Consider the following 19,927-nt stretch of genomic DNA (forward strand, 5'->3'; position numbering starts at 1 on the left):
TGCCCAGTGGGGGCAGACCGCTCGCTGCTCGCCAGGACTCCATCCTGGCTGAGCCTCCATAGTGCCGCCACCTACCTGACCATGGGCTCGCGCCGCCGCCACGAGGAACGTGATACCGCACCGCTACAAGTCCTCGCCAGACCCTCTCGCTCCACCAGGCATCTTGCCATGCTCCAGCCGTCGACCTCGCATCCGACCATAACAGACTGGCCTAGCCCGAACCCCGCAATGTCGAGAGGCGCCGCACCCCCCAGCCCACGCACTCCGCCAGGACGCGCTGCGACCGCCCAGACCCCCGAGAACCACCGTCATGGATGGAGCAGAAGCCCCTAGCGCCCCCACACTAGAAGAGGGTGAGACAGATCCCGCCGACACTGGCATCGCATGGGCTTTGCCCGCCGGGGCCCGCCGACAGCGGCGGCTAGGTTGGAGCACCTAGGTCGCCCGCGGGGAGGCGACACAGGGGCCAGGGAGGGGAAGGGAGTCGGTCTTTGTTTGCAACGGGCTCACATTTAAATGTTTTCACTCATCGAATAGTTGATATGCTATTATTTTGAGTACCGCGGACTTAAAAAGACAGGAGCAAACATTTGGGGGAAGGATTGGATGACCGGCTCCCGTATTTGGGTCCGAGGACGAGTCCACGTACAAATACCGTTTTCATTTTAAGAATCGGCGCTCTGGAACTATTTCCACATAATAAAAGAAAACAAAGTCCAGTTTATACAGTAGCAAAACAAAACAAAACCCTTGTTACGACAGTACGAGTACTAAGCAACCCTCGCTGTGTGCCCCATGGCAGACACACCAAACAGTCTAGTGGTGTCATTCATTCACACTCTTGAGTCTTGACAGCGAAGCATCTCTGTTCTGCGACACAGCCAGAGCAGCCGCAGCGCAAGCGGAGGCATATTTCTCGTCGAAAGAGTTTTAAAAGCCCGAACAAATGCGCAGGTAGAAGCCAAACCAAATCTTTGTTTTTCTATTATTTCCCTTTTCCCCTCCCCTTTTCCACTAAGACCAAGACGAAACACTCATCCTCCCAACTCCACCTGCTTCGCTTCCTCTCCACTTCACCAAACCAAACCCTCGGGTGGGGGAGAGCGGAGCAGAGCACAGCGGAGCAGAGAGGAGATGGCGAGCGCAAGCAATGCGCAATGAGTGGCGGCACCCTCGCCTTCACTGCTCCTGCTTTTGCCTTCTACTAGCTGCTGCTCGGTGCCTCGGGTTGGCGCAGTGGGTGGGACTGGGAAGGGGATTCATTCCTTCGCGCCGCGCCTCTCGTCGGCCACGCCTCCACCGCCCGGATCTGGGCCGCAGCGCCGAGATCCTGAGCTCAGATTCGTGAGCTCCCTCCCTCTCTCCGGTACGGCGTTTTCTCGGGTTTTTACCGGGGTGTCCGTTGATGGTGATGTTTGTTGGCTAGTGCAGCCAGCGCTGCACGGATTTGTCCTGAATTGGTTTGGTGGTGGATTATCTGTCGGCTCAGGTGGCGGCCATGGATTCCCCGGCTGCCGGTGAAGGACAGCGGTTCAAGCGGATTCCAAGGCAGCCTTGTGGCCGGAACCTGGAGCTGGATCCACTGGTACGTCTCGCTCCCTACTCCTGCGTGTTTCCTTGGTTTGGTTGTGCCAATGCGGCTCTCGTGTATATTTCGTTTTGTCGAGTGTTGTGGTAGTGCATACAATGTGGTACTACCTGGGAAGCCCCAGAGTTTGAAATGACATTGAATTGTGTGTGCTCCAGATCTCTCCGCATTCGTTGCTTAGGGTTTTGGGTTTCTTAACGTGCGCATGCTTCAGTGAGAGGAGAGCTGAGGAGTTTAAACTGATGTTGTTGGTATTAGTGCCAGTGGTGAACTGCTGCTTGCTATGTGCTGCTCATGTCAAACCTGCATTGCAGGATATAGTTGTCTAATCTCCTTATTTCCAGGGCGCTTCTGTTGGGGTTTTCAACAGATAGCTGATCTTTTCTTATGCTTAGCCTCACAATGCTATGTTGGTTTTTGGTTTGCTGCTATTTTGGGAATGAGCTCATTGAGTGGTCCATTTTGGATGTGTGCCCATATCTGGACAATGAGTTGAATTGTTCACTGTATTAGTAGACCACCAAGAATGGAACCACAGTACTTGACCACTACTATATGATCCATGGCTATACGTTTTCCATCGTTCTCACGTATGGCATTCCATGATAGAGCTATGTCCTTAGTATCAGTATTGCACATCTTTAGTGGCTGATAATTCAGTTTGCTCCTTTGGGTTTCAATCAGGAAAAAGTAACAATTTCCGGCTGCAATTTTGAGAATTAAGGATGAAAAAGCTAAGCTTCTTTCTGTTTTTTCAGCTTAATGAGAATTTGGAACAGTGGCCACATCTAAGTGAGCTAGTACAGTGTTATAACGCTGATTTTGTGAAAGATGACTGCAAATATGGACGCTATGAGAGTGTCGCGCCACCGTCCTTTCAGAATCAAATTTTCGAGGGACCTGACACCGACATAGAAACAGGTAATCCAACATCCTTGTGACTGGATTAGCTTCTTATACATGGTTTACTTAATATTTTTATATATTTGCTTTGTCATAGAATTGCAGCTTTGCAACGCTAGGCATTCCAAGCCTGAGGAAACTACTGAGGATGATATGCCAAGCACTTCAGGGAGGCAAATATATGAAACTGAACCATCTGCTTCATCTTCAAAAAAAGTAAGTGCATATTCACTAGATTTCTGTTTTAGGTGGATTCTTACCATATGTTCTCTTTCTTGCCCCTCTAGTAGCAGACTACATGCTAAACTAATTTCTCTGCGGTTTAACCCTAGTGCCTTGGTCCTCAACTCCTCATATGGGATAATAAAAACTATATTGTGAATTGCTCATACATGTATTTATCTTGTCCTTGTTTCAGCTACTACAATACTTTCCTGTTGAACTTTTGTTCATTTGTATCACTTGTGTCGATCCTTTATGCGTTCAGTCGACTAGTACTTTTTCACTTCGTTTTTTTTACTTCCTGTGCAAAGTGCAAACAAGGTACATTCCACAGTACTGTTGACTTGAATGTTTCTAGCAGAAATTAAGCTGTGACCTTTCTTAGTTTAATGCATTTGACCAATTGTCAATAGCATATACGGTATGAGGTTTGTCATCTTGATGTCAGCATTAACGACATGTTGCCCTGCTTGTTTTTTCAGCATTGTACTCTCTCACCTTTACCGGCATATGAACCTGCATTTGATTGGGACAATGAGAGATCTTTAATATTTGGCCAACGCCTGCCAGAAAGTCTCCCTGCAACACACAGCAGGTTTGCTTTAAGCTGCACACTCAAGCATTACATCTCTTTGCTTTTGTTTGCACTTCTTACTCTGGGCAATCTTTGTTACTACTTACTGGTCACATGTTATAACTTGATCTCTACTGCTTGCAGTGGATTGAAGATAACGGTCAAGGTATTGTCTTTGTCATTCCAAACTGGATTAGTCGGTGAGCAAAAATATTATTTCTATGTGTTTGTTCAACACTTCTAAACTGCAATATGTTCTCATTTATACTTCGCAGCATGATGACTGACCTACCTTTTGGTAATGTATCATGTGCAGAACCTTTTAGCGGTACAATCTGCTTGTACAACAGAGATAGGAGAGAAAAGCTATCCGAGGACTTCTACTTCCACATACTTCCAACAGAAATGCAAGATGTAAGGAGCAACGTTTATTACTCCGTTCGGGGCCAATATTTCTCCTCTAAAATTTTGCTACTGACACCGGCAGATAGAAATAGTTGTAGCTTGTCAAATATACTGAAATTCCATATTAACATAATTTAAATCGCTGACCATTTTCATCCCTTTCGCATTTGACCAGGCTCATATATCTTTGGACCGTCGGGGTGTTTTCTCATTGGACACCCCTTCACCATCAATCTGCCTTCTGATCCAGCTAGAAAAGGCTGCTACTGAAGAAGGGGGAGTAACTCCTTCCATTTATTCCCGTAAAGAACCTGTAAGAAATAAATCTCCCTCCTTTAATCGCATGTTCCATTACTCTAATGCTCAGTTTTGTGACAGGTGCACTTGACTGAGAAAGAGAAGCAGAAGCTGCAAGTTTGGTCTCGAGTCATGCCATACAGAGAGCCATTTGCATGGGCAATGATTCCTCTGTTTGAAAACAACCATGCTGGTGGTGATGCTGCCTCTCCTAGCAGCCCTTTAGCACCAAGTATGTCAGGCTCAAGTTCTCAAGATAGCATTGTGGAGCCTATCTCCAAACTCACTTCAGATGGAAAACTCAACCATTATTCAAGTGGAAGTTCTGTTATTGTTGAGATATCAAACTTAAACAAAGTGAAGGAAAGCTACATGGAAGACTCCCTCCAAGTAAGCATTATAGCTGAGCAAAGTCAGTTAATGTTGTTACTTAAGTGATTATTAACTAATTAATCATGCCAATTCTTGTGTCGCTTGTAGGATCCAAAACGAAAAGTACACAAGCCAGTGAAAGGTGTGCTAAGGCTAGAGGTGGAAAAACTTCATAATGACCGTAATGAGGCGGATACCATTTCTGAAGGTGGGAGCATAACCAATGAATTGCATGATGCTGGCGAGCTCAATAATGGCAGACACAGCAGGAATAGCATTGATGGGATCCACAGTTCTCTGAATTCTAGTGCCATTGTCAAGAAAGATACACACCAGAATGGTCAAAGTTCCAATGGAGAGAATGGCAACAATGTAACTAGACGAGTTCCTCATCCACCTCTTGTGTTCAGTTCTCGATTTTGAAACTTATGTTGTAGGATTTCATGTCTTTTCTGTTCATGTGAGATGCATTCTTTCTTGTTACAGTTTCAAGCTTTTGACTTTCGGATGATGGCCCGGAGTGAACCATTTTCACAACTTTTCCATTGCCTCTATGTGTACCCATTGACTGTTAGCTTGAGCCGCAAAAGAAATCTATTTGTAAGGGTAGAATTGAGGAAGGATGATTCTGACATACGTAAACTTCCAGTAGAGGTTTGTTCATGAAGTTATCATACCCCTTTTGCTCTGTTGGTGGTGTCTGTTCAATGTTCTAAGTGACTAGATATATGGGGTTTCAGGCTGTCCATCCAAGGGATCAGAATTCAACACTACAGAAGTGTGCCCATACCCAAATTTCTGTTGGCACAAGAATGTCTTGCTACCATGACGAAGTTAAGATCAGTCTGCCTGCTCTATTGACGCCCCAACATCATCTTCTGTTCACATTTTTCCACGTAGATCTCCAAATGAAACTGGAAGCCCCTAAACCAGTATGCCTTCTGTTCCTTGTCAATTAGGACACATTAATACAGTTGGTTTATCTCTTCATGTTTATTTTGCTGGTTTCTAACATGTTTGTGCTCCTTCAGGTGATTGTGGGATATGCTGCACTTCCACTGTCGACACACATTCAGTATGTATTAGATTGTCATCTTTATTTTTGTATACACGAAATGATTAAATGGAACTAGTCTGAGCCTGTCGCTTCATACGTGGGATCACATTCAAGTCAACGCGTTATGAATCATGATTTATTTATCATCTTAACTTAACTCTGTTTATGTGACAGAAAGTGAATATATGAACTAAGACGACTGAGCATTGTGTTTGTCCGCTGCTTATTCGTCCTAGGACGACTGTAACCGACTCCCTATCTTTTCAATGAAATGAAACACAAAGGTCTTTTGCGTTTTCTCGAAAAAAAAGAATATATGAACTAAGCTTTCTTGCTAAAACTTGTGAGGTGGTCTTTTATAGTATTGTTTAACTCGTGAAGCTTTATTGCCACCTAGCTTGGCTAGCTAATTAACTAACCTTAGTAAATTTAAAATTTACTCCTGTTACTTGTGCAACTAAGAAGTATGTAAACACCATGGTGCTTGTTCACTAGCAAGACTGCAAGTGCATACTGCTTACTGTACTTTCTAGCACAATGTCTGTATGTTGCTACTTGCTATGGGTTAAAAGAGCTTATACATGTTAAAGAGGATATACTACTGCCTCTGTCGGATCAAATCATCTAAGGAGTAAAGATAATAAAAAATGGGAGCTGACTGCCTTCTGCAATAGCAGTTTGGCCTTCTGCAATAGCAGTTTGGACATAACATATGAACGTACTTCTGGGCATATACCTTTTTTTTCAATGTAATGTTGAAGGGCCATCTACTCAGTTCTACTTCTACCTCAAGTTTGACGAGGAACTCTGAAGTGCTTGCAGTCTCTTAAATATTAGCGTGAGTTGATGAGAATGAAATTGAATTTGATATGTAGCAATTTTTGAATCCAATAGGTTACTTTCGGATGTGTCTTTGCCAATTTTACGAGAGCTTGTTCCGCATTACCTGCAGGAAAGTGGAAAGGTTTGCTACTTGTCCTGTTTCCTTTTGCTGTTTTTCTACCGTGATTGCAGAATTATCCTCAAATGCATTTGCTGTAATAGTACCTGAAAGTTGCAATTCTTATACAGGAAAAAATGGACTACCTGGAGGATGGAAAAACTGTTTTCAGGCTGCGGTTAAGACTTTGCTCTTCGTTGTTTCCAGTTAATGAAAGGATAAGGGACTTTTTCGTTGAGTATGACCGTCACACACTACATACAAGTCCACCTTGGGGTTCTGAGCTTCTTGAGGTATCCTTTTACCGCTGAATGGCTTAGATTGGAGCTTCTGATGTTAGTTTCTTTCATGATCCCTCCCCTGCTGAATGGCTTTGATAATAATATACCTTTGAGTTATGCCTGGATGATACCTATTAGAATATGTAAAAAGATGGAAAAAGTTGTGCAGTATTTGTTATGTTCTACATGTCTAATTAGATATGGAATATGGCCAAGTTCTAGAGCATAGAGGAAATTATCTGTGTTGAAGTGTATATGTGGATTGCCTAGCCCTTTCCATCAGTTCGGACTTTTGGTTGCGTTGGCTAGTGCATGAATCTTAACATGGTATCAGGGCCCAAGGTCTTGTGTTCAAGTCCTGGCTTTCGCAATTTAGGGTGTTGAAGTGTATTGTGGATTGCCTAGCCCTTTCCATCAGTTCGGACTTTTGGTTGCGTTGGTAGTGCATGAAGCTTAACATGGTATCAGAGTTAAGGTCTTGAGTTCAAGTCCTGGCTTTTGCAATTTATCTAAAAATTGTTGTTCCCCCCTTTGTGTCCACGTATAGGCCTCTTGAACCGTACCTCTGAGTCTGTCCACGTGTTGACTTTCCGCGTCACACGTGAGAGGGGGTGTTGAAGTGTATATGTGGATTGCCTAGCCCTTTCCATCAGTTCGGACTTTTGGTTGCGTTTGCTAGTGCATGAAGCTTAACAATCTGCACTGTGTATTTCAATATTTGTTTGTGGCATTTTGCACAAATTTACATTGTGTTGGTACTTGCACCATATACCGACGATACATATCTCTAACCTTATTTTTTTGGGGGGTTGCAGGCAATAAATAGTTTAAAGAATGTTGAATCTACTGCATTGTTACAATTTCTTCAACCAATACTCAATATGCTGCTACATCTTATTGGCGATGGTGGTGAAACCCTTCAGGTTGTTACTTTGCTTATTATGTTTCCATTCTGCATAAGCACATGCGCCGTTTTGACTGAACTACATTTCTTGCCGAGTGTTTATATTGATGATATTACACATTAGTTTTGACCCTATAGATTTATTTTTCTTGCAGGTTGCTGCATTTCGAGCCATGGTTAATATTCTAACCCGGTAATTCCCTGTTTTGCTGTTCGGTTTGTCCTCATCCCTCTGATATTTGTGTGCAGCTGTGCACCAGTTTCTTTCAATAGCTCTAGCATTCCATGTTCGTCCAACTTCTCAAAATCCTAATTCCAAACATTTAGACGGCCTATCGTTTGCTGGAGAAAAAAATAAAAGAATATTTGGATGGCTTTTTCATCTCATGTGTCATGAAGTCTGATTCTCTTAGTTTGTGCTCACTAAAGTGGTGCTGCATTTTGAGCGAAGTATAAACTGTTAAGTTTTATATTATGTGAGCGCTTGCTGATTGCACTTGCATATGTTGCAGCACAACAAACAAGGATGTGGGAAAGCTGTTAACATCATGTTGCCATATTACCATATTTGTCTTTAGAGGCCCTATCACACAAGATCTTTGCGCTCTTCTCTCATCTTTAGCAAAATCTGAATGTCTGGCTTTAATTCTTTAAAAAAATATTTTACGATCCCCCCAGTAGAATTATTCATTCAGGAGTCATGACCATGTATGTACCTTAAATTGTGTTAAAGTCGATGCATTTCTATCGCAGGGTGCAACAGGAATCATCTGATGGAGCTGGGAGAAATAAGTTTCTCGTTAATTATGTTGATCTTGCTTTTGACGACTTCGGTGATCGGCAGACACCTGTATACCCTGGTTTGTCTACTGTTTGGGGCAGCCTAGCTCGTAGTAAGGTTAGTATGGATTTCTTCTCTCTGCTTGAAGTAATGAAATTTGAGTTCGTTCTACTTTATTTCATGCCGCGTTTAATTTTTTATGTATGAACCTGTTAATGCATGGGGGTAAACATTCATCTGCGGATGGTCATAATTGACTACTTGAGGTAAAATGGTGCTAGGTTACTGGGGTAAACATCCGTCTGAATGAGGGTGACGATTTGGTGAGGACTATACCTAGAATAGTCAGCCAAGTGTGCAGGACTTAGAGACTAGGTTAGACTTCTTTGTTATTCATCTTATGATAATTCCCTTATATAGCCATCCGCCTAACAAGGATATCTAGTGCAACCAATAAACTGGAGACAATCATATCAAGGGGAGTGCATGGCAGGACGTAGAGAGACTATGATAGATTTCTTTGTTGTTTACGATGTAAAGGATGATAACACTTATATACCACATCACTTGCACCAATAATAAGTATTTGCATCAGCGACTAGTTAATATAGTGGACTTGATTATTAACCTTTTGCTTTTACTGTTATTTGCAACTCAATATATCCTTTTTAATGGTTATTTTCTTACACTTTTCTGCTTCAATTGTGTCTGTTCATTCAATCTGCTTACTTTTAACAGAGATGCATCTTTCTGCTGCTCTGCTTCACCATTGTACACTTTTGTCATTTTAGGCTAAAGGTTATAGAGTTGGACCTGTCTATGATGATGTGTTGGCAATGGCTTGGTTTTTTCTGGAGCTTATTGTAAAATCAATGGGATTGGAACAAAGTCGTCTCTTCTACCACAATCTTCCACTTGGTAGGACCAACTAGCGAGCACTTATAGCTGCAGTCATTAGTATATCAGTATCAATACATAAATACTTAATTAGACTACGTAATATGGTCCTAATTGTTTGCTGCCATGTGCTAGGTGAAGATGTCCCACCGCTGCAGTTGAAAGAAGGAGTCTTCAGATGCATCATGCAGCTATTTGATTGCCTTCTAACTGAGGTTCATGAACGCTGTAAAAAGGGTTTAAACTTGGCGAAGCGCTTGAACAGCACTCTTGCTTTCTTCTGTTACGATCTTTTATCAATCATTGAGCCACGCCAAGTTTTTGAGCTGGTAATGCTGGACATCACATTTAAGTTTGTCCCTCCCCTTGCTCGTGAGGAGCTTCATTCCAAATACTGATATGCATAACTATGCATTTGTGTTCTTCAGGTTTCATTGTATATGGACAAGTTTGCAGGGGTTTGCCAGTCAGTCCTCCATGATTGCAAATTGACATTCCTGCAAATAATATGTGATCATGATCTTTTTGTTGAGATGCCTGGTCGGGATCCCACTGATAGGTAGGTCCCACTCTAAATTCGTGGATTACCAAGCTAGGGAACTATAAATACTCCAGTTTGCCAAAACTGTTTTAATAGACCAGCAATGTCGTTCAGAGCCTTTGGTCTCCTAATACTCTTCTTACTCCAAGTTCTTTTAACTACCAAGACATTTTTTTACGTTCTCCATAAATATAATGGCATGATGATTTTATACCTTTTGTGTCCTCTAGTCCTTACAATGATTACACTTTGTTTTACTTAAACATTACCAATCCTGGTTTATTCTTTGCTTCGATGTTAGAATAATATTATGTGCAAATATCCTCTTGAAATTCCAATCAAAAACACTTGTGAATGTCTCATGCTCTAACATGCTGCAAATTGTGGCAGCTTTTTATATTTTCTGATGATTTTTTACTATGATATCCCCTTTGCAGGAATTATCTCTCGTCGGTTCTTATTCAAGAGATCTTTCTCACCCTTGATCATGATGATTTGTCACAGCGAGCGAAAGTAAGCATCTCAATTGAGATCGAAGTGCTTTGGTCTACATCTCAATGCATTACTTCGCCATCTCACATATGATGTTAACTCATTCTTGTTTTGTCATTATTGTAGGCGGCTCGTATTTTAGTTGTTCTTATATGCAAGCATGAATTTGACGCGCGATATCAAAAAAGTGAAGACAAGCTGTACATTGCTCAGCTGTATTTTCCTCTTATAGGACAGGTTTGAGATATTCACATCACAATTAACTTCCTTGAAATGAATATCAATAATCAGAACTCTGTTTCTCTGCAAGGTTTGGCATACACGCGGTTCTTCTTACAGTTTCTTTTCCTGTGAAAAACACCTTGCAGATTCTTGATGAGATGCCTGTGTTCTATAACCTAAATGCCATTGAAAAACGTGAAGTGCTAGTGGTCATTTTGCAAATCATAAGGAACTTGGACGACACAACTCTTATAAAAGCATGGCAACAGAGCATTGCTAGAACCAGATTGTTCTTCAAGCTACTTGAAGAATGTATAACCCATTTTGAGGTTCGTACAACCCTTTTTTATTTAGAATGTTGAAGTTTTTGTCATTGTTATCAACTTCTGTGACTGAGTGTGATGTTTCTACACTTCAATTATAATTCTGACTAGTAAAATCTCAGTGCACAAAAGATTTCTGACGGGGTGTACAATTTGTTTGATGATTTGCAAAGTACTCTTGGGTGACTGGTCGGAGTGGTATCTGAATGACTGAATCCAACTTTTTTCTGGCGTTCCTGTTGGATGTTTTGACTTATTCCAACTTAGACAACACACTCTTCTTTTAACTGGTGGCACTATTGCATGACAGGGTTCTGAATCTTCTTTGTTACCATAAAACCACGTTGATTCGCAATAGTTTATTCAGAACTAAACTAAATCTCCCGAATTCTCTCTGCAGCATAACAGAACAGGAGACAGCTTGCTACTAGGTTCTAGTTCTCGGAGCCCTGATGCTGAGCGCCCTGCGTCCCCCAAGTATTCTGATCGGTTATCCCCATCAGTTAATGCATATTTGTCTGAGGCTTCGCGCCATGAAATAAGGGTATGGTGCCAAATTATTTATAGGAGCCTAATTTTCCAGCAGTAGTACTTTTACCTGTACTTTTCACAGGGTGAACAGTTTGAGTATGAATAAGCTCTGACATGCATGAACTTGAATCATGTTGGCTTTCTTGGTATGTCTCAGCATTGTTGGTTACTGTTTTTTTTTGGTGGCAAAGTTAAGATGCTATTGGAGAGAATGTGGACAGTAGACATCCTTATAAGAAACTGATTGGACTTGGCTTGTGTTATATTCCAAACAGTTCATTAAGTGTGGTTCATGTATATCAGTTTATGAAATGCGCATCATTTGAAGTATAAATAAAACATTAGTGAGTAAAGGGTTATATTCTCGACTGTGTTACCATGTGGCTAGCAAGACTGATTAATCAGCCAAGTCTTTCTCACTACACTGGTGCTCCACTTTCAGCTTTGGCCATTACTCTTCTTGGCATGGTTTTTTAATGCCACTAGGATCACATAATTCTTCAGAAGATGCCAACTGACAAAGTTTATTATCTGGCCCTGAAGGAGTAGTTTACTTGAGTGTCAGAATAAGGCTCGACGTCCACTAATATCTACTGAGCCTGCAGTGGTGGAGTTGAGCCTGTTTCATGCTAGAGAGTGATTTTATTTACTTGTTCTGAACACACATACTTTGTAGGAGATGTGACGAAAAATCATCATGAGAAAAATTGTTAGTTATTTGTCATGACTGCTATTTAATGCAGCCCCAGGGAACACCGGAAAATGGGTACATGTGGAACAGGATTAGTCCTCAGCTAAGTTCCCCAAATCAACCCTATTCATTGAGGGAAGCACTTGCGCAAGCGCAATCTTCAAGAATAGGATCAACAGCCAGGGCATTGAGAGAGTCCCTACATCCAATACTGAGACAAAAGTTGGTAAGTATTACATTCCCATGTGAATCTTGTGGTGATTTAAACTTTCTTCAGTCTGACAGAAAATTCCTACAGGAACTCTGGGAAGAAAATCTTAGTACTGCTGTGAGCCTTGAAGTCTTGGGAATAATTGATAAGTTTTCAGTTGCTGCAGCTTCTCGAAGCATCTCGACTGACTATGCTAAGCTAGATTGTGTAACATCTATCTTGATGGGTCTTTTATCTAGGAGCCAGCCCTTGACTTTTTGGAAAGCTTTCCTTCCTGTGGTCTATAATATATTTAGTCTCCATGGTGCAACACTGATGGCAAGGGAGAATGACCGCTTCTTGAAGCAAATTGCTTTTCATCTTTTGCGACTTGCTGTATTCCGAAATGATTCTGTTAGAAAAAGGGCCGTTGTTGGGTTGCAGATCCTTGTTAGGGTAAGCTGCTTGCTGAATTTGAGTTCTATAAAATCATGAAACGACTTTACCTGATACAGATGTTTTTTTTGTGCCTCTAGAACTCATTCAACTATTTCAAGAGCACCACAAGGCTGAGGGTCATGTTGACTATTACTTTGTCAGAACTGCTATCTGATGTGCAAGTAACTCAGATGAAATCCGATGGATCTCTTGAAGAAAGTGGTGAAGCTCGGCGTCTTAGGAAATCACTGGAGGAAATGGCTGATGTAAGGAGTAAGGATCAGTTGAATGATTGTGGCCTTCCTGTTACTGCACTGGAAGTGGCTGCTGAAGGTTCCACAGACAATAGGTGGTCTTGGGTAGAGGTTAAGCATCTATCAAAGTGTCTAGTCCAGGCCCTTGACGCTGGCCTTGAACACGCCCTTTTGGTAAGCAAGTTTTGGCAAAATAATCATTACTGTGCTATCCATAAAAGTGATGTACTACCTCCGATCCAAAATAAGTGCCCCAGTTTTGAACCATTTGTTCATGTCATCTGGACAACCGAAACACTACTAATATGTGATTATACTTTTAGTGATGTCATTTTTATGCATCTGATTTTCTTGATTAAGTATTGAGCACTGAACCTGTAAATTTTAATGTTCTTTTCAGGGTTCTGTAATGAGTGTGGACAGGTGTGCAGCTGCTGAGGGTTTCTATAAGCTAGCATTGGCCTATGCCCCTGTTCCGGATCTTCACATTATGTGGTTACTGCACCTTTGTGATGCACACCAGGAGATGCAGTCATGGGCTGAGGCCGCGCAGTGCGCAGTTGCTGTAGCTGGTGTGATCATGCAGGTTGTAATGTTAACTTCTGTTCTTCTATTCCTTTAATTTCTCTGGAGTTTTATGACCTTCGAACCCTTCTTACAGGCACTTGTTGGAAGGAACGATGCTGTGTGGAGCAAGGAGCATGTTGCCTCCCTCTGTAGGATTTGCCCTATTGTGGGCACTGATATAGGTGCAGAAGTAGCTGCAGCAGAAGTTGAAGGATATGGTGCATCCAAGCTTACTGTGGATTCGGCCGTCAAGTATCTTCAACTTGCGAACAAACTCTTTGCACAAGCTGAGCTTTACCACTTCTCTGCCAGTATCCAGGAACTTATAATTCCTGTGTACAAAAGCAGAAGGTCTTATGGGCAGCTGGCTAAATGTCACACGTCACTCACAAGCATATATGAGTCAATTCTTGAACAGGAGGCTAGCCCTATCCCGTTCATTGATGCTACCTACTACAGAGTTGGATTCTATGGGGAACGATTTGGCAAGCTCAATAAAAGGGAGTATGTGTTTAGGGAGCCGCGGGATGTTCGTCTGGGTGACATTATGGAGAAGCTTAGTCATACCTATGAGGCTAAGATGGATGTGAATCACACGTTACACATCATTCCTGACTCGAGGCAAGTCAATGCTGATGAGCTGCAACCTGGTGTATGCTATCTGCAAATAACTGCCGTTGATCCTGTAATGGAGGACGAGGACTTGGAGAGCAGGAGGGAAAGGATTTTCTCTTTATCCACTGGTTCTGTTCGTGCACGTGTGTTTGACCGTTTCCTTTTCGACACACCATTCACAAAGAACGGAAAAACGCAAGGTGGCCTAGAAGATCAATGGAAGAGACGCACAGTGCTCCAGACAGAGGGTTCCTTTCCTGCTCTGGTAAATCGTCTGGTGGTGATAAAATCTGAATCTCTAGAGTTTTCACCTGTGGAGAATGCGATTGGAATGATTGAAACAAGGACAGCTGCATTGAGAAATGAACTAGAAGAACCACGGAGCTCTGAAGGTGATCAATTACCAAGACTTCAAAGCCTGCAAAGGATACTCCAAGGAAGTGTGGCTGTTCAGGTAAGGGCTGTGATCCTGCATCTCTGCGCAATATGAACCAGCTTAACTTTGTTTGCTCCTCTATTTCTTTGTATTGCTGATTTTCTCAAAATGTTGTGGTGCAGGTCAACAGTGGTGTATTAAGTGTGTGCACCGCTTTCTTATCTGGCGAGCCTGCAACCAGGCTCCGGTCTCAAGAACTGCAACAGCTGATAGCTGCATTGCTTGAATTCATGGCTGTCTGCAAGCGTGCAATCCGTGTGCATTTTAGATTGATAGGGGAAGAAGACCAGGAGTTCCACACGCAACTTGTCAATGGGTTTCAGTCTCTTACTGCTGAGCTTTCTCACTATATTCCTGCCATACTTTCGGAGCTATGACTGTAGCAAGGTGGCAGGCAGTTAGGTAGCATGTGAATGGTTGGTTGATTTTTCAGTTGGGGATCTGCTCCAAATGTTCATATTTCGAGTAGCTTTGGTTGTATAGTTTGAGAACTAACCGGGGCCTTTGCATTTCTGCTGTGTCACGATTTTGGGGTGTAAAGTATATGCAACTTCTTAGTGTGATGTACCTGGATCATCGTGTTTGTTTGTGGTTTGCTGACAGTGATAGGCAACTTAGCTGGTAGCTGTTGGAGCGGCATTATTATTACTATTATTATCATTATCATTATCATTATTATTATTATTATTTTATTGTCATTATCGGGTGTGATGACACACACTGCAAATTAGCCGCTGGAATGGAAGTGTTTCTTCGAAAGCACGAGCTATTAAAATTGTTCATTTAGAGAAGTACGTTTTCAGTATACTAGATGGTCTTGCCTTGTGCTCGTGCCCTTATGGCCTTATTTACGAAACAAGTTGAATGCTTGTGGTATCAGATATTAAGATCGTGGCTACCAAGCGATACGATAAAAATCTCAAGTTATCAGTATGGTGTGCGGCACCTGTGTAGTACGTCTACAAAACATGCATGCCCTAGCGTCATACCAGCTCAATGCCTTGCATCGGCATGCCAGTCATTCGCACTTACAAAAAAGATGCAGTGCATTTTCCATTCGAGGAGTTCGACAAGGTTTATGTACATCAAAAGCAAATGCTGCAATCTAACGCTACAACATAGCATCTGGTGCGACCCAAGCGAAGTTAGATCTACATTACAGTTCACTCACATGTTGCACTTACAGCTGAGTAAGGCCGCACCATCAGAAATCCTGAAGAACTGGGAAACCCTCATCAAGCCTCTGGGTGGCATAGGCTCCTTCACACCCCATGTGGATCATCCAATCCAGAAGAATACTCTGCTGAGCTACAGGTTGCACATGCACAGCAGTGTTACAACTTCATGAGTGGAGGCTCGGCGAAAAAATATGAGCACTGTCTTCGGTACATGAGGTGGCTGCTGAAGCTTGTTATGCCACTACTGCAGTCAGCTGATCAGGTTATTAGGATGGGCATCTAGATGTAGCTGTCAAACCGTGTTACCGTTTTTAACTTCAGCCTTCTATACTGATCAATCGGGCACCCAAGTGTAGTGTTTATGTCTCTGTATGTTTTAGCTTTTCCCTTCTCTTTCTAGCAGGCCCGAGACACTCATAAGGATTTGCATAGAAGTAGTCCTCTTCCTTAGGCTGCCCTGCGATGACTTTTCTTCTCGTGGGCTGGCTCATTCGGCCCTCATGTAGCTCCTTGACAGCAGTACAGAATTCATTCCATGACAGCTCCTGGTCTTCAAAAAGATCTATAAGCTCAACCAGCTTCTTCCTATCAAGCTGTATAGTCCTGTGGAAGCCCATAAACCTGCATTTGCAACATATACACCTCTCAGTTAACCTAGGGGTGTTCATTTTACTCTTGCTCACTATAGCCGCGATTCTTCAAAGCAAACATCTACATCCACACGATAGCTGTACACTAGACTTCCCACCCAGCTAATCATGTCATAATAACATATAAACATGGTGGGAAGAAGAAAATATGCTCATATTAGGAAGGTCAGATAGACATGCCTGCGGTGTCCTTCCACAACTTTAGCCATGTTTCCATCATTACTGGGAATAAAAACATCACTTGCGACAGAAACAAGATAGTCCAGGGCTGCCATTTGAGTCGAGTGTTTTTGGAAGAGGTGTAGCTCATCTTCAGATAAAAGCATCTCCTTACGCACCTACAGTTTGAATATCAGATAAGCATCATTTTAATGTTAGCAAGAAATTCTGGATGTTAAATTATGATCTGCTTACGATGTTAGGGAACTCTGCCTTCAACGCAGCTAATCTTTTTTCACCACCGTAGATTTCACCAGAGGCAATATATATCCTAGTGTCCCTGGGGATACCAAGAGCTTTGAGCACTAATGTTGTTTCCCCAGGTGTAAGCGGGCAGAGGCCCTCGAGCCTTTTCTTCTCAGAGTCTATTTCCTTTTCTTTCCACCAGGGATATGCATACCTGAGGTCCAAAGAACAGACAGAAATGAACATTCAATACAAATGATGGGAGGAGAAAGTATGGTTAACTGAAAAGCTGTATCGCCGAAGGAACCTCATTCTCGTGAGCTCTGCTGTTTCTTGACCAGAACATCCGTGTGTACAGCCAGAGAAGGCGAGCATATCCATCTCATATCTCAGATGAAGCACAACAAAAGATCCAGTTTTCCTGAGACTCGATATCATATTGTTGCCTAGGGCCTCAATGGATGGTGTAAATCTTAATGCATTGTAGTTAACATGGCAGCGAAGCTTTTGGAGCTTCAGAGGAAGGCCATTGTTCGCAAGGCGAGAATCTGTCCTGCTAAAACGTATAACCTTGTGCTTTCGTACAAGAGGCAAGATCTGGAAGGAAGACAGCTCTGACAGTAAGAATCAAGCAGAGGATAGGACAGAAGTATAAATCTATCTCTTGGAGGAAGATTACTTCTAACCTGTCTCAAATAGTATTTCTCACTAGACCAGCTGACTGGTTGCATTGATAATGGAACTTTCCCATTAAACTTATGTGGGAGTTCTCTGATAACCTTCACCTCATCTCTTAAAGAATAGATGAAATGATTCACATCAAATATATCTCCAAAATCACTGCAAAGTACAAATACATCGAGTCAGCAATTGCAAGTTCTAACTGCATAATCAACCACCAAAAGGAAGTGTGAGAACCACACACCTAGGATCAGCCCAGAAGGATTGCTTATCAAGTTCAGGTACAACCATGGTCAGATTCAAATAGCGTGCTACAGTTACCATGTCACATATCTGCACAAGAGAAGCTTTCGTGGAGCATTAGCAGAGCATAATTGGACGCTAACATTTCAGTAACACAAGACCAGAGAGTTTGCATTCATTACTGACCGCAGCTCGCATTTGGTTCAGACCGCCATTGCATGAAACAAGAAGATAACCGTTACTTCTGTAAGATCCTACAGGAGAGAAAGAAAGATTTACTCTGCCTGAACTTATCATTGTGGCAGCGTAAACAGCTCTGCTACTATCAACACCACTACCAGTTGATGCTGCATATATGTCAAAATCAAACTACACAGTAGACTCAGGTAAAGATGAGGAAACTGTATTCTTGAGCAATAAAATTTTCTGCAAAGGGAGCTACAAACTGTTTCTGTTGGATGTATCACCAACATGGTGATTAGAACATCACCGTGTAACAGGGAAAAACTTCCACGTTGCCGAAACATAAAGTTTTCCTTAAATATAAATACCAATTATCTCCATGTCTACAACAGATATTAGACCTAGCATTCCCAAGCAAACGACACAAATGCACCTTGTCAACAAGCCAAAACACAAATTAAGACCCCACTTTTTGGCATAACGACTCGCATCACAGGACCAAAGCGACCCCAACTCATCAACTAACTGGAAACAGCATAAGACAACACCAAACAATCAATTATTCTCTAGCCAGTCTCCGTCACAAGAGCCCATCGAAATCCATTTTTGACCAACCCACCAAATCGGCATTGAAAACTAAAAGAACCAAGACATGCACTAATTAAGAGAAATCATGCAACTATGAACTCACAACTTCGGCAATCATGAATTTCCAAACATCCCAATGGCACCAGATTAACGATCTACACCAAGAATGACTCAAATTGGCTGGGCTCGTTCGTTCAATTCCCGGTAAACGATTCGATCCTATCTAACGAATGCTGTCAGTAACCACATTTGGGCTGCCGCTACTGAGATAGCGAGCCCCTCAACGAAGGAGGACGAGAGTAGGTAGGACCAGATTCCAAGAACCCAACCCAGAACAAAGAATCGCCCAACGGCGAGATCAAGAAGACAAGAACCACTTACTCCTGGTAGGTAGAGCTGGGGGTGCAAGGTCCCCTACATCGTCGGAGGCGACGGCGGTTACGGCAGAGGCGGTTGCAGAGGTATTGCGGTTCCCTATGCAGGACGGGCGGGCGGCGCGGAGCGGCGAGAGGGGTAGACCGAAGAAGGTGGAGAGCTGGAGGAGCGCCGTCCAGAGCACTATGCTGGAGGCGACCCGCACCGCCCAGCGCAACAAACCGACACCGCCTATGCGGCGGCGGATCACCGGAAGCGAGGCCTTTTGCTTGGCCATAGGGGCTTCCGACTCCTATGGCCACTAACTAGTGGTCGTGTATACAAGCGCAGGATGGCCAGGAGCGTTCGTTGTTCTACCACAGACTGGGCTTAACTGCAGGGTGGGTGCGATTGGTAGTACTAGTAGTAATTAGAGTAAATTCCGGTTTTTACCCCCTATTTTTACATTTTTGACAATAATTACCCCGTTTAGCGAGATTTCATCCGTTTTACCCAATTTAGCAAAAGTGTTGCCACAGTTTACCCAGTTTAATATTTTATGAGCATTCTGACACGCTGATCCAATTGTGTTACCATGTTTGATATTTTTGGAGTTGATGGTATTCTCCTATTATTTATAAATCAGATCATTCTCCTATTATTTGCAACAGATCATGGAAATACACTACTATCAAAATTTATTAATATAGACTACAGATTGCTCGAAAACAGGTTGAATGATGCTTCCCATTTATAGATAGCACCAGGACCTTATAGTACAGCTGAATAACATCACATGTATAGATAGCTTCACTAGTTCACAACTGCAGAAGCTTCAGAATACACCAAACAGTAGCAGTGGCACACACACCTTGTCAGTCTTCACCTTTCTTAGCTCCTACACCTTGCAAAGCTCTCCATCTAGGATGCTAACATCATCTTGTCCTCCATCACTTCCAGGAGCTGTCACAAACCACAAAAATCATCCTCCATCTATCCGCCTTACAACCACTGAAGGAGATCTGGGTTACTCTAAAATATATTCTGATAAAGGTTTATCAAACTGAAGAAGTAAAAGAATTCCAATATTCAAAATGTTGAAAAACACTTTAAATCAATGTACC

At 42.5% G+C, this 19,927-nt stretch overlaps 2 protein-coding genes across 4 annotated transcripts; one reads left to right on the forward strand and one right to left on the reverse strand.

Moving 5' to 3' along the window:
* The first annotated feature begins 857 nt into the window (after positions 1-857).
* On the forward strand, positions 858-15,219 carry LOC125551528 (guanine nucleotide exchange factor SPIKE 1). 3 transcript variants are annotated; one of them, XM_048714786.1, is made up of 31 exons: positions 860-1,366; positions 1,490-1,585; positions 2,347-2,509; positions 2,589-2,707; positions 3,196-3,308; positions 3,432-3,487; positions 3,604-3,701; positions 3,868-4,005; positions 4,071-4,379; positions 4,470-4,733; positions 4,848-5,015; positions 5,102-5,293; positions 5,393-5,436; positions 6,313-6,382; positions 6,490-6,651; positions 7,455-7,562; positions 7,699-7,736; positions 8,297-8,441; positions 9,116-9,242; positions 9,357-9,550; positions 9,650-9,780; positions 10,200-10,275; positions 10,381-10,491; positions 10,623-10,805; positions 11,200-11,343; positions 12,074-12,247; positions 12,320-12,667; positions 12,748-13,077; positions 13,304-13,489; positions 13,565-14,539; positions 14,644-15,219. In XM_048714786.1, the coding sequence occupies exons 2-31, from the start codon at positions 1,499-1,501 to the stop codon at positions 14,896-14,898; spliced, it is 5,508 nt and encodes a 1,835-aa protein (XP_048570743.1). In that variant the 5' UTR covers positions 860-1,366; positions 1,490-1,498; the 3' UTR covers positions 14,899-15,219. The 3 variants fall into 3 exon arrangements, with proteins under 3 accessions (XP_048570741.1, XP_048570743.1, XP_048570742.1); XM_048714784.1 differs by having other exon boundaries at positions 858-1,366; positions 12,074-12,667; XM_048714785.1 differs by lacking the exon at positions 860-1,366 and having other exon boundaries at positions 1,471-1,585; positions 12,074-12,667.
* A 330-nt stretch (positions 15,220-15,549) lies between these two features.
* On the reverse strand, positions 15,550-19,179 carry LOC125551530 (rhamnogalacturonan I rhamnosyltransferase 4-like). The gene is made up of 8 exons (XM_048714787.1): positions 18,831-19,179; positions 17,865-17,932; positions 17,680-17,768; positions 17,441-17,594; positions 17,062-17,351; positions 16,764-16,968; positions 16,530-16,687; positions 15,550-16,320 (listed from the first exon to the last, which is right to left on the reverse strand). Exons 1-8 carry the CDS (start codon positions 19,099-19,101, stop codon positions 16,059-16,061), a joined length of 1,497 nt encoding a protein of 498 aa, XP_048570744.1. The 5' UTR covers positions 19,102-19,179; the 3' UTR covers positions 15,550-16,058.
* Positions 19,180-19,927: the final 748 nt, after the last annotated feature.

Source organism: Triticum urartu, chromosome 4, assembly GCF_003073215.2.
Source record: "Triticum urartu cultivar G1812 chromosome 4, Tu2.1, whole genome shotgun sequence".
Taxonomy (NCBI): Eukaryota; Viridiplantae; Streptophyta; class Magnoliopsida; order Poales; family Poaceae; genus Triticum; species Triticum urartu.

Excerpts from the sequence above, each read along its gene's own strand:
- LOC125551528 (XM_048714784.1), top strand. The coding sequence starts at position 1,499 with ATGGATTCCCCGGCTGCCGGTGAAGGACAGCGGTTCAAGCGGATTCCA. Across the intron at positions 4,006-4,070 it reads TTTATTCCCGTAAAGAACCT|GTGCACTTGACTGAGAAAGA; the intron begins GTAAGAAATAAA and ends GTTTTGTGACAG. Across the intron at positions 8,442-9,115 it reads GCAGCCTAGCTCGTAGTAAG|GCTAAAGGTTATAGAGTTGG; the intron begins GTTAGTATGGAT and ends TTGTCATTTTAG.
- LOC125551530 (XM_048714787.1), bottom strand. The coding sequence starts at position 19,101 with ATGGCCAAGCAAAAGGCCTCGCTTCCGGTGATCCGCCGCCGCATAGGC. Across the intron at positions 17,352-17,440 it reads AGAAATACTATTTGAGACAG|ATCTTGCCTCTTGTACGAAA; the intron begins GTTAGAAGTAAT and ends TCTTCCTTCCAG. Across the intron at positions 16,321-16,529 it reads GTTGTGGAAGGACACCGCAG|GTTTATGGGCTTCCACAGGA; the intron begins GCATGTCTATCT and ends TTGCAAATGCAG.